Raw genomic sequence first — 12187 nt, 5'->3', positions numbered from 1 at the left:
AACCATGAAACAGAGCTTATTGTTTGAAAGTCATAAGTCTCGCCTTTATAATGTAATAGTGTCAACTCTTGATCATGAGATGTAACTTGAATGAAAGAAATCGAAGAAAAGAACAAAAAAATAAAAATTGTGAAAAAAAGAAAATGAAAAAAATACTAAAAAATAAAAACTAAAGAAAATGTAGAAGTTGAGAGAGAATGGGAAATAAATAAAGATTGATAAAAATAAAAAATGATTAAATAAAAATAAAGGTCGAGAAAAATTTAAAATAGAAAAAAGAAAAGAAAAAACAAAAATCAAAGAAAGATATATATATATATATATTTATAAAAGTAGATGTTGAGAGGTAAAGAAAAAAAAGTAGGTTGAGAAAAATTAAATAGAACAAAAATATTAAAGTAAAATATAAAAGAAAAAAAAGTTGAGAGTAAAAAAGAAAAAAAAAAGTAAAGGTTAAGAAAATCAACAAGAAGAAGAGAAAAGAAAAAATAAAAATAAAAAATAAAAAAAATGAAAGTTGAAAGTTATAAATATGGAGTTATTATTCATTGTGGAGAATCATTTATATAATTTACTCTAATTTTATTAAAAAATATTAATTAATAGGTAAATATTTTTTTTTATTTAGGCGTTAAATTTAGAAGCCATCCAATTAGTTCTATTCTTGACATTTACAGCGTGTTTGGATGGTGGTCTGTCATGGTTTCATAATGTATGGTATAATATGGTATTTTATAATACTATGTTTGAATAGACTGTATCATTCACTAATATTTAATAATAATTTTTTTGTTTGATTTGATTTATGCATAAAAATTATAGCATATTAAGGTTGTAAATAATATGGGATAAAGGGTAAAATATGAATAGAAAATATTATATAAAGTCATAGTTGGAAAAATAAATAAAAAAATCATGCAAAACCATCAAATCGGTGGTTTAAAAAATTGGCCTATTCCATGGTTCCCAAATCATGTTACCATATCATACCTTTTAAAAAGGCATAATACATAAATATGACGCTAAATTTGACACCAAATTATAACTTTGACCTTAAACTTTGACAGTGCACAAATATGACCTTTAACTATTCAAAACTGCACAAATATAACCTCCCATCCTACGTGGCAAAACGCGTGTTCAACACGCAAAACTGGGCGCATCCAGCATAAAATCTAAGGGCATAATACATAAATATGACCCTAAACTTAACACCAAATTATAATTTTGACCTTAAACTTTGACAGTGCACAAATATGACCTTTAACTATTCAAAACTGCACAAATATGACCTTTAAATGACTTTTCACTATTATTTTTTCATTATTTTTGACTCAAAGATGAAAATAACATCTAATTTCTTTTGTCATTACGAAAAAAAAGCAATATTGAAGATTTATTAATTAGGTGGGCCAACCTCATACGAAAAAATCGTGCGGGTATGTATATATATTATAAAGCAAAGAGAGAATTTATGTTATATAATATATCTAAATATAATTTATTTAACTATTAAATTAAAGATGAAACTATACTAATAATAAAAAAAATTACAATTTTAATAAAACATTATTAAATTAACGTTATTAAGAATAGTAGTAGTATATTAAATTAACGTTATCAAATTAATGTTATTAAAATGTTACTATTAAATTAATGTTATCAAAACATTATTAAATTAACTCAGGGGCGGACCTATGTGGTTACCATGGGGTTCACCCGAACCTCCTCGGTAAAAAAATTGCGTTGTATATATAAGGTAGAAAATCTATATTTATGTACGTATATTAATGTTGAACCACATGAAACAAAACACTTAGATAGCCCAGTGGTGTTACTTGCTCTTCTTGGGCGCTTCTTTAGCCTACTGCGTGGATTCGATTCCTACTATTAATTTTTTTTTTAATAAAAAAAAAGATAGGTGTTGCTGCTATAGAAATAAATAAATAAATAAATAAATAAATAATAATAATAATAAATATAAAAAAAACGATGCTATTTTAACACAAAAAGTAAAACTTTGATAGTGCACAAATATGATCTTTAACTATTCAAAATTACACAAATATCCAAGTCAGTACACGTAGCACTATGTGATTGGATAAGCTTTCCACGTAGGTGCGAGTGAAACTCACGCATGAGATTGTAAAATTGGAGGTAATATTTATTCAGGTTTTGAATAGTTAAAAGTCTTATTTGAGCACTATTAATGTTTAAGGTCAAAATTATAATTTGGTATTAAGTTTAGAATTTATTTGAACATTATCAATATTTAAGATCAAAATTACAATTTAATATCAAGTTAGTAATATTTATGTATCATGTCTTTTAAAAATCAATCAAAACAATCATCATTTCATGGTACTCATACCGTACCATTCCACAGAAAACCACCATCCAAACAACCTGTTACCCAACAATTATAGTCCTCTTAGCAGGAGATTCTTCAAAAACCAGTGTTCCTTGTAGTAAGCGTAATTGCTGAGCTCCACCTGCAGGTGTAGTTGCCTTTTAGTCTAAACTGAAAAAGAATGTACAAAACGAAGCTACAAGAGCTTTGCCACCAGTTCGCATGGAATTTGCCAGAGTACGCGACGGAGAAAGACGGACCTGATCACAACCCTCGTTTCACAGCCACTGTTATAGTGAATGGAGTCTCCTTTGAGTCACCCAAGGACCAATGCCGATCTTCCAAAGAAGCCCAAAATCATGCTGCCCATATCGCCTATGACCATTTCAATGCTCCTCAATCCTCAGCCCACAAACTTCCTTCACCTGCTGTATTACCCTCTTCTGGTTAGTTCCTTAATGATTCTATCATATGGATTTCGAAGTATCTACTTTAATACCCCCTTTGTTACGTTTATCACTGATTTGTTCTTGGGTTTTGAACTTCTCTCCATGAGCTTTTGGGTGCTGTTTGCTGTTGTATTTCATGCATAATTTATTGCACTTTGTGCTCAACTTATTGAACCTCAAGTTCACTAAAGTACTTCTTTTTTCCCAATATAGACCCCTCCTTTTATTATTTGAGGATGTTTATAAGGTAAAATGTCAACAATTTACTTACTGTATTTATACTGATTGAGTACACAAGTGCAAGTAAAAATAACATTTCGGAAAAATTGAACCTTTTAGTCAAAAGGTGGGACTCATAATTAAACCAATATTGAAAAATAATTTCAATTGTGTAGAAGTATCTAAAAGGTAAAAAGTCGGACCTCCCTTTTCAAACATCTAGGGAGTTGAGGAGCTCAAATAGAGAGAAATGTGGACATAATTTTTGGACAATCTCAGATTTAGAAATAGGATTACTAAGTTGGCTGAGATGAAAACAACAACAACATACCCAGTGTAATCCCACAAAGGATAGAGTGCACCCAGACCTTACCCCTACCTTGGATGTAGAGAGGCTGCCTCTTATAGACCCTCAGCTCAAGGAAAAAAACCGTCCAAAGCAGTACAGAAAAAGAATAATTGGAAGTGAAGAATTCATGGAACAGTACTATAGACAACATGACAACTAATCATAAACAGTAACCACAACAAGATAATACAATAATCGAAGTACAAGAAACAATAAATAATACCAAACTCAAAGGACAAATTGTAAGTTGGGTGAGAGGGAGTATCTATATTTATTTTATTATGTTATTAATATTCGACAAGAGTTGTATCTTAATTGGGGTTCATTTGTTTGTGATAGTTGATTACTCCTGGTACCAAGTTGTTTTTTTTCTTTCTTTTTTTGCTTTCACATATTAACTGAATGGACTTTGACCATAATGTATTTGGTAGCTTACTGATATTTTGAAATGGGAACGTTTAAAGTTATTACATCATGTAGTTTCTACATTTCTAAATGTTGTTATCCGTTGAGGAATTTATTATCTCTGATGTGATGCAAAATAACAAAGGTTTCTCACATCATGGATGGATGAGGGTAAAAAGCAAGTCCAAGAGAGTTGGATCTGGGTAGGAAGCTAAAACATAAACAATTTTACAGGGAAGCAATGTAATAAGTGGATACCCTACAAAGGAGGAGAGTTGATATTGCATGCCTATAGGAAATGAAGGGTTTGTTTGGTAGCTGGTAAGAGTTATGCAGTTATTAGTAATGTAGGGATAGCTATGAGGAAATGTATGTATTATTTTATGCAGGTATTAGTTATGTAGAGATTAGTTATTCATGTATTAGTTATTCTTCTTCGATCCTACATAAAATAATAAATAGATTCCCTCATAACGTATACATTTTTCGATAAGGAATATAACATAAATATGTATTAGTTATGCAGGTTACTAAACTGCAAACCCAACACCATATTAATTTTATACATGAACGAATTTACCTCCTAATTAGCCACCAAACGTTACCTGCATAACTCACCTCCAAATGGCTACCAAGTGACTCTTAAATGAACAGGGGAAAAGGCTGGAGTGATAAGTCACACGGGTTATAAACTTCTGGTCAATGGATTGCAAAAATGACAGGACCTAGCATCTAGTTTTTGTTGTCAAATGGATAGAGAGTCTCCCCATAGTGTATCTGGGATTGCCTTTAGGAGCAAAACATAAGGCAGATCCTATATGGCAGGTTGTGATAGAATGACGTGAAAAGACGAAGAAGTGGTATCTTTTTTCAGGGGATGCGTAATGCTATGGCAGGGGCATAGAGAATGTAAAACATTTAACTTAGTAAAATAGAACTCTGTCATTGCAAAGAAATAAGGAAGAGGTTTGGGTATCAGGAATCTAAAAATTCAAAATAGGAGTCACGTTACCATTGTCACATAAAAAAAAGAAGTAAAATAGGAGCCTCCTATTGAAATGGCTATTGAGATTCAGCATCGAAGAAACTACTTTATAGAGAAAGGTTATCACAGCAAAGTATGGACAATGAATGAATGGGTTTCAAAATTAGGTCCTCCACTCTTCACCTCAGAAAGTGGTGTTTTGAGAAAAATTAGAGATTCTTTATATCATAGAAGGAATGGAAGGAAAGTCAAACTGTGACAAGATAATTGGCTAGGACACTCACCTCTTAGAGATCAATTACCCATCCTCTACAATCTTGCACAAGACCCCAGGCTCACTTTCGCGCAACGCAGGGAGGGTAACTGCTGGAACATCCTTTCAGAAGAAATCCCAATGACTGGGTACTTATAAGACTTGCAGATTTTTTCAGTCTCTTTTCCTCTTTTTCTCGTTTGAACGACAATAATGGTCAAGTGTTGTGGAAGGGACAGGGAAATGGTTCATTCACAGTCCATTCATGTAACAATATACTGCTCACAAGTCACTGGTTCTAATCAGATTTTTTATGGTCCATGGAAGAAGATAAGGAAAAGTAAAGAACTAACAAAAGTTATGTGTTCTGTGCGTTTGATTACGAAAGAAGCATACTTGACTCAAGATAATTTGCAAAGAAGAGGAATACACCTAACAATAGATACTATATGGAAATAGAACTCTCCCACATAAAAAACTACCCCACCTCTTTCCTCCGGTGATCCTTCCGATCACCGGATTTCTCTCTCTCTTCCCCTTTAATCCTCCTTCTCTCTCCTCTCTCTTTTTCCTTCATTATGGAGAACATTATGTATTTTGCTATTGGATTCAAGTCTTTCAACATTACCCGGTCAGGAGATTGGTACGAATGGACCAAAAGAAGTAGAAACACCATCACAAGACCATCCTTCTCCAAGAAGACAATGGAATGGATCGTTCAGTTTCTGTCTGAAGCTTCTAGGACAAAAGGAAATGTAGTCAAAAGGTGGAAGAAAGAAACTCTGTTAGAAATATTTTGTGCTAGGAACTTCAATAAATTCGGTAGATACATTAGTCTCATTAATGTAAGGGGCAGAAGGAGGTCAGTCATCATCATCCCAGAACTGTTCTTCAACTCAGGCTGGGACTACATTGCCGAGAAAATTAGGGCATTCATTGACAAAAAAAAAAAAGAGAGATCAACAGTGACAACCTTAGATTTACAGAAGACAGACTACTTTTTGCTGAGGCAGTCAAAAACAGTAAATGGTGTAACAGGGCAGAAAATAATTCAGAGTACCTCCAAGCATTTAAGAAAGGGAATGCCATCTGCATTAGTGGCTTGTTGCCCTCCCATAATGATGTATTAAAGAAGAGTTTGGTCGGTTTCTTTGAAAATGGAGCCAATTCCTATCCGACACTGTCAGAAATATGGAGATGGGCCAGCAACTTATGGAAGCAAACGCATGGCCTAAATATTTATGAAATGGACAAGGGTCTCCTTTTCGAATTTGCCTCCAGGATCACAGCGGAGCAAGTTTTTTCCGGTGATTGGATGTGGAAAACAATGCTGCTCAAGCTTCAATGGTGGACCCAATGTCGGGCACCTTTGAACCAAAAGACAAACCAAATTCCACTTGGATCAAGATCGTAGGGCTTCCTCTTCGCCTCTGGGCCCCAAAAACCTTCAAGGCCATCGGAGATCATTGCGGTGGATAGATTGAAACAGAGGAAGAGATGACCCTCCGAAACCATCTCAAATAGGCGAGAATCAGAATCCATGGAGGCGGCAGCAAAGTTCCAAAGGAGATCTCTGTTGCCACAGAATCACCTTCACCATGCAAATCTGGACTGAACTTCCGGCAATGGTGGTCATCGGATATGGTGGGAATTTGAATCCCAATAACCAGCAGTCACCGGGTCTTTACCCCATGGATAAAGGGATGACTGAGATTGGCAGTCTGCCATCTGCAATGCCCGCAGATGGGACAACTGTGATAGCTCATGCAAATGTTGAGTCAAGTGGGACAGCTGTGATAAGACATGCCAATGCTGAGTCAAGTGGGACAGCTACTGGAGAAAATTTAAATTCTCTGGGCCGGGTTAAACTCAATTCAGGGGGTCTAAGTAATTTTGGCCCAAAACTTATTTCCGAAGTCCAGAGCACACCTCCTCCCTCTTTTATTCCACAACATCTGAAGTGTACCTCCAGTACTCTTAAAGAATTGAAGAACATTCGCGAACTGACTTCGAAATTTCTTGAATCCTTCATTGCTTTGGAAGCTTCCTCTCCAGATTCCGACAACATAGAAAGTCCGATGAAAGCAATAACAGGGACCCCGATCATGCAACTCGATGTTGTCTCTTAAGAGTGTTGAAGAGAAAGGGACTGACAACCAATCTAAAGAGTTAACAGACGAAATAACCCAGCTCATCCCTCTCCACATGCAATTGCAACAGGTTTACAATGTTGAGCCTGTTACTACTCAAATTCCGGCAGCTCTAGAGGTAACTGAGATGGAGGCTTCTCATTGGGTAAATTCTCACATCCTCGAACTAAGTAACACATATGGAGTGGCTTTCGAAGGTTTCGAAGAGGAAACACTAACTTTACTCATCAAGCTTGATTAAAGGAAAACTTTACTGGAGAAGAAAGAACAGAAAAAGATAGTCACCATGCCTAAGGGCAGGGGAATTGGAAAAAATGAATTGAAAAACCTACAATCCAGCCTTAATGAACATGTAAAAGGTGTCAGAAATAGGGGGAAAGCTCTTAGTCTCTCTTACAAATGAATGTGAACCTGGTCACATGGAATGTAAGGGGACTTAACAAGATAGAAAACAAGAACCTTGTTTAGAGTTTATTTCAAAAATGGAAAGCAGATGTTTACTGCCTTCGAGAAACAAAGATAAGCGAAAAAGTTGAGGAGGTAGCCAAGTAGTTATGGCTTTGTAGATGGATGAGATAAAGGCTGTGGGAAGCCGTGGAGGTATCCTATTTATATGGGACAACAGAATTTGGTAGAACAGGACAACACTCTTATCACTTATGGTTTTATCCACTCCCACAACTCTTTTACCTGGTATCTCACTGGAATTTATGTTCCACACACTAGAAGTGAAAAATTACTATGTTGGGAGGAAATTGCAGCCTCCAGAGAGCTTTGTGAAGGACCTTGGGTCGGTTGTGGGGACTTCAACACAAACAGATTTATGTCAGAAAGAAGGGGGTGGAGGAAGGGGGTGCTCCAGAATCACTAATGTGATGTCCGATTTTTCTAGATGGGTTGAGGACATGGAACTTCATGATCCTCAACTATATGGGGGGAATTTACTTAGTTTAGAGGCATCAACCACCCTAGTGCAGCTAGGCTGGACAGATTTCTTTTCTTCTCAGAATGGGAAGAGACTTTCAAAATCATCAGAAAAAGAATCCTGCCTAGAGTTACTTCTGACCACAATACCATCATGTTAGAATGTGGAAACTGGGAGAAAAGGAGATCAAATTTCAAGTTCGAAAATTGGTGGCTTAAGGTGGAGGGCTTCAATGAACTGGAAAACAACTGGTGGAATGATTTTGAGGTGGAGGGGTGCCCTGATTTCAGGTTCAGCAGCAAGTTAAAGATGCTGAAACTGAAACTCAAAGAATGGAGCAGAACTACTTTTGGTGAATTAATTAACAAGAAGAACAACCTTCTTGAAGAACTGGCTTACATCGACTTAATTCAGAAGAGCAGAGTTCTGACAGAAGATGAAATGATGATTAGAGCAACTATAATGGTTGAATTGAAAGAGCTGGCTGGACATGAGGAATCCAGATAGAGACAAAAATCAAGAGTTTTATGGCTAAAAGAAGGGGACAACAACACAAAATTCTTCCAAAGAATGGCAACATCACATAGGAGATTCAACACCATTGATAGATTGATAGTAAATGTTGAGGAGATTCGGGAACTTGCTGCTATAAAAGAAGCCATGATAGACTTCTACAAAAAGCTATACTCAGAATCAGATCCCTGGAGCCCTCCTTTCAATCCACAGGGCTGCCCCAGAATCTCTGATGAAGAAAAAGAATGGCTTCAAAGACCCTTCTCAAAATTAGAGGTACTGCACATAATAAAAAATTGTGATGGGGACTAGGCCCCCGGACCAGACGGCTGCTGGGACACGATAAAGACTGACTTAATGCAAACCATCCACAACTTCCACCAGAAGGAATTTTTTGAGAATTCTATGAATGCCACCTTCATAGCCTTAATCCCAAAGAAAGCAGGTGCCAAAGAATTAAAAATCTTCAGACCTATAAGCTTAATAGGAGGGACTTACAAGATTATCTCAAAACTTCTCACTGAAAGACTGAAGTCTGTCATGGGTAAGCTAGTAGATGAACACCAGATGGCCTTTTTGAAGGGGAGACAGATAATGGATGCATCACTTATGGCAAACGAGCTGGTAGACGCCAGAGTGAAACAAAAAACACCTGCAATCTGTGCAAGCTGGATATTGAAAAAGCCTTTGATCATGTAAATTGGATTTATCTACTCAAAATTCTTGAAGACATGGGGTTTGGCAGGAAATGGATAAATTGGGTTAAATTTTCCATCTCTAATGTGAGTTTCTCCCTATTGTTGAATGGTGACACTGCAGGTTTTTTTAAATCCCCGAGGGGGCTAAGACAGGGCGACCCTCTCTCACCCTTCTTGTTCATATTGGCTATGGAGGGTCTTAAATCATATGCTCAGGAAAGCCAATGAAAATGGTTGGTTGAGAGGTTTCAGAGCTCAAAATAATAGAGCAAATGCCATGAGAATTTCCCACCTTTTGTATGCGGATGACGCTCTTATTCTATGTGATGTAGAGGTGTCACAAGTCAGACACCTGAGAGTTATTCTGACCATTTTTGAAGCCATATCAGGACTTCATGTGAACTGGCATAAGAGTTGTCTCTACCCAGTCAATGAAGTCCTAAATATGCAATTTCTGGCCATGAATCTTGGATGCCTAGTTGCCTCTCTACCCACAAATTATCTCGGATTGCCATTGGGAGCAAAAAACAAGGAACTTGAAGTCTGGAGCTCAATGATGGAGAGATGTAGTAAGAGGTTATCAAGATGGAAGAGTCAGTATCTATCCTTGGGAGGTAGACTAACCCTCATAAAATCTGTCCTAGATGCTCTACCCACTTATATGATGAGTTTGTTCCCCATCCCAAAGAGCATTGAAAAAAGGATGAATCAAATGAGAAGGAACTTTCTGTGGTAGGCGAATAAAGAGAACAAAGGCTACAATCTTGTGAAGTGGGATGCCCTTACCCTCAATAAGAAACAAGGTGGTTTAGGCATTAAGAAGCTCAGCCTCCACAATAGCTGCCTGTTGCAAAAATGGTTGTGGAAATTCTGCATTGAAGACATGACCCTATGGAAGAGACTCATCACAGAGAAGTATGGACTCCGGAATCAATGGACAACTAAAGAAGTGGATGGTACTTTTGGATGAAGCTATGGAAAACGATTAGAAGACTCTGGCCACAGTTTAGTACCAACATATCCTTCAAAGTGGGAAATGGTATGAAGATCCAGATCTGGAACGAACACTGGATAGGTGATGGAAGCTTAAAGATCACCTTTCCTGACCTCTACACCCTCAGTCTCCAAAGGAATGAAACTATCTCCCAGATTTGGAGTCCACATGGGTGGAACTTCATTTTTAGAAGAGCCTTAAATGATTGGGAGATAGACAGAATAGCTAGTCTCCTAGAAACTTTGAATACTTTCCAGCAAACCTTTTTGGAAACTGCACAGTAAGGGAGTTTTCTCAGTCAAATCATGCTACTGGAACAACACCAGCCTTTCTTCCACCAGAATTTGGCCTTGAAAATTGGTCTAGAAAATTAAAATCCCCTTGAAGGTGTCATGTTTTATTTGGTTGGTGATTAGGAGAGCTTGCCTAACCCACGAAGTACTACAGAGAAGCGGTTTACATATTTGCTCAAGGTGTTTTCTTTGTGACAAGGAAGCAGAGGTAAACAACCACCTCTTTCTACACTGCAAAATAGCTGTAAATCTGTGGAACATGTTCTTATGTATGCTTGGAGTAAGCTGGACAATGCCTAAGGACACTATTGATCTGCTGAGGAATTGGGAGTCAATTGGTAGAAGAAACTCTAAGGAAGACTCGTGGAAGCTAATCCCAGCTTGTGTTTGGTAGATCTTATGGAAAGAAAGAAATGCAAGGTGTTTTGAAGGCAAAAACAACATCCAGAAGATCAAAATGAACTGCATAAGTCTTCTTTATTTTTGGTGTAAACAAGATATTGTGGGGGATATAGACTTGGTAGTTGATTTCATAGGAAAACTGTAATGCCTTAGACTAGACTAGAGTTCTAGTTGTTTTTTTTCAATGCCCTATGGGTTGTAACTAACCAAGTTATCATTCTTTGGATGATGCTTCCCATGTGAAATACAAAGTTACCTTTACCTCAAAAAAAATATATACTATGTGTTGAAAAGAAGCTAAATCATTCTGACCATTTTTTCCACATTGCCGTACAATTTCTTTGATCTGGCAGATATATCTTAATTTCTCGGGTTTGAGATGGAGCTTACCAAGATCAGATGCTGAATTTGTGTCATGATGGAAAAAGATTTGGGACACCATACCTGTCTGTACAGTATATGGTGGTGTATTTGGAAAGAGAGAAATATAAAGGAGAACAATTTTTTTTTAAAAAGTTGATCTGATTGCATCATGATGTTGTCTTTTTGGTGTCAAATAGAGCTGGTTAGTGATACTGAATCCCTATTGCAGCTCATAGAAGCTTTTGTATCAACTATTCGGGTTTTGCTTTTCTTTTATCGTTCTTTCTTTTTGGATGTAATGATTTCACCTTAGTGCTGGACTTTTTTACATTAATATTACTTACCTGTTAAGAAAGGTTTTGGCATTGTGGGATGGATAATAATATGAATGAGAATTATTGTAGAACCAAGACTCAAAGATATGCTTGTAGAGGTAATATGAATTTGGGATATCATTATTGCATTAAGACTTGTATGAGAAAAGAGATATCAAAGTTGTAGCTGTGCTCCGCAAATAGGATTAGATGCAGAAGCTAAAGCTAAGTTTTGGGAGGATATGGACACTTTGATCCAAAGGATTCTAGGAGACCAACAAACTTTGTAGAGCAGATCTAAATGGTCATATAGATAAAGTTAACGACATTTTCATCGAAGAGTTATAAGATCACACGATGTTATATGATAGTGAATGTTGGGCCGCTTATATCCAACATATCCACAAGATGAGTGTTTGCAGAGATGGGCATACTGAGATGGATATGCGGTCATACAAGATTAGATTAGATTAAAATGGCCATATTTGCCAGAAGGTTTCTTGAGATGGCTTGGTCATATCATGT

At 36.5% G+C, this 12187-nt stretch overlaps 1 protein-coding gene across 3 annotated transcripts in view; it reads left to right on the top strand.

The window, feature by feature from the left end:
* The first annotated feature begins 2240 nt into the window (after positions 1-2240).
* LOC107878098 (double-stranded RNA-binding protein 1) overlaps positions 2241-12187 on the top strand; it is a 38804-nt gene continuing 28857 nt past the window's right edge. Inside the window, exon 1 of one of the 3 annotated variants that reach the window (XM_016724982.2) lies at positions 2241-2796. In XM_016724982.2, the coding sequence (XP_016580468.1) occupies positions 2532-2796 (265 nt within the window). In that variant the 5' untranslated portion in view covers positions 2241-2531. The remainder of the gene's footprint in view (positions 2797-12187) is intronic. The other 2 variants (XM_047396963.1, XM_047396960.1) reach the window with 2 other exon arrangements.

This window comes from Capsicum annuum, chromosome 1, assembly GCF_002878395.1.
Source record: "Capsicum annuum cultivar UCD-10X-F1 chromosome 1, UCD10Xv1.1, whole genome shotgun sequence".
NCBI classification, from domain to species: domain Eukaryota; kingdom Viridiplantae; phylum Streptophyta; class Magnoliopsida; order Solanales; family Solanaceae; genus Capsicum; species Capsicum annuum.
This window is presented reverse-complemented; position numbering and strand designations above follow the sequence as displayed.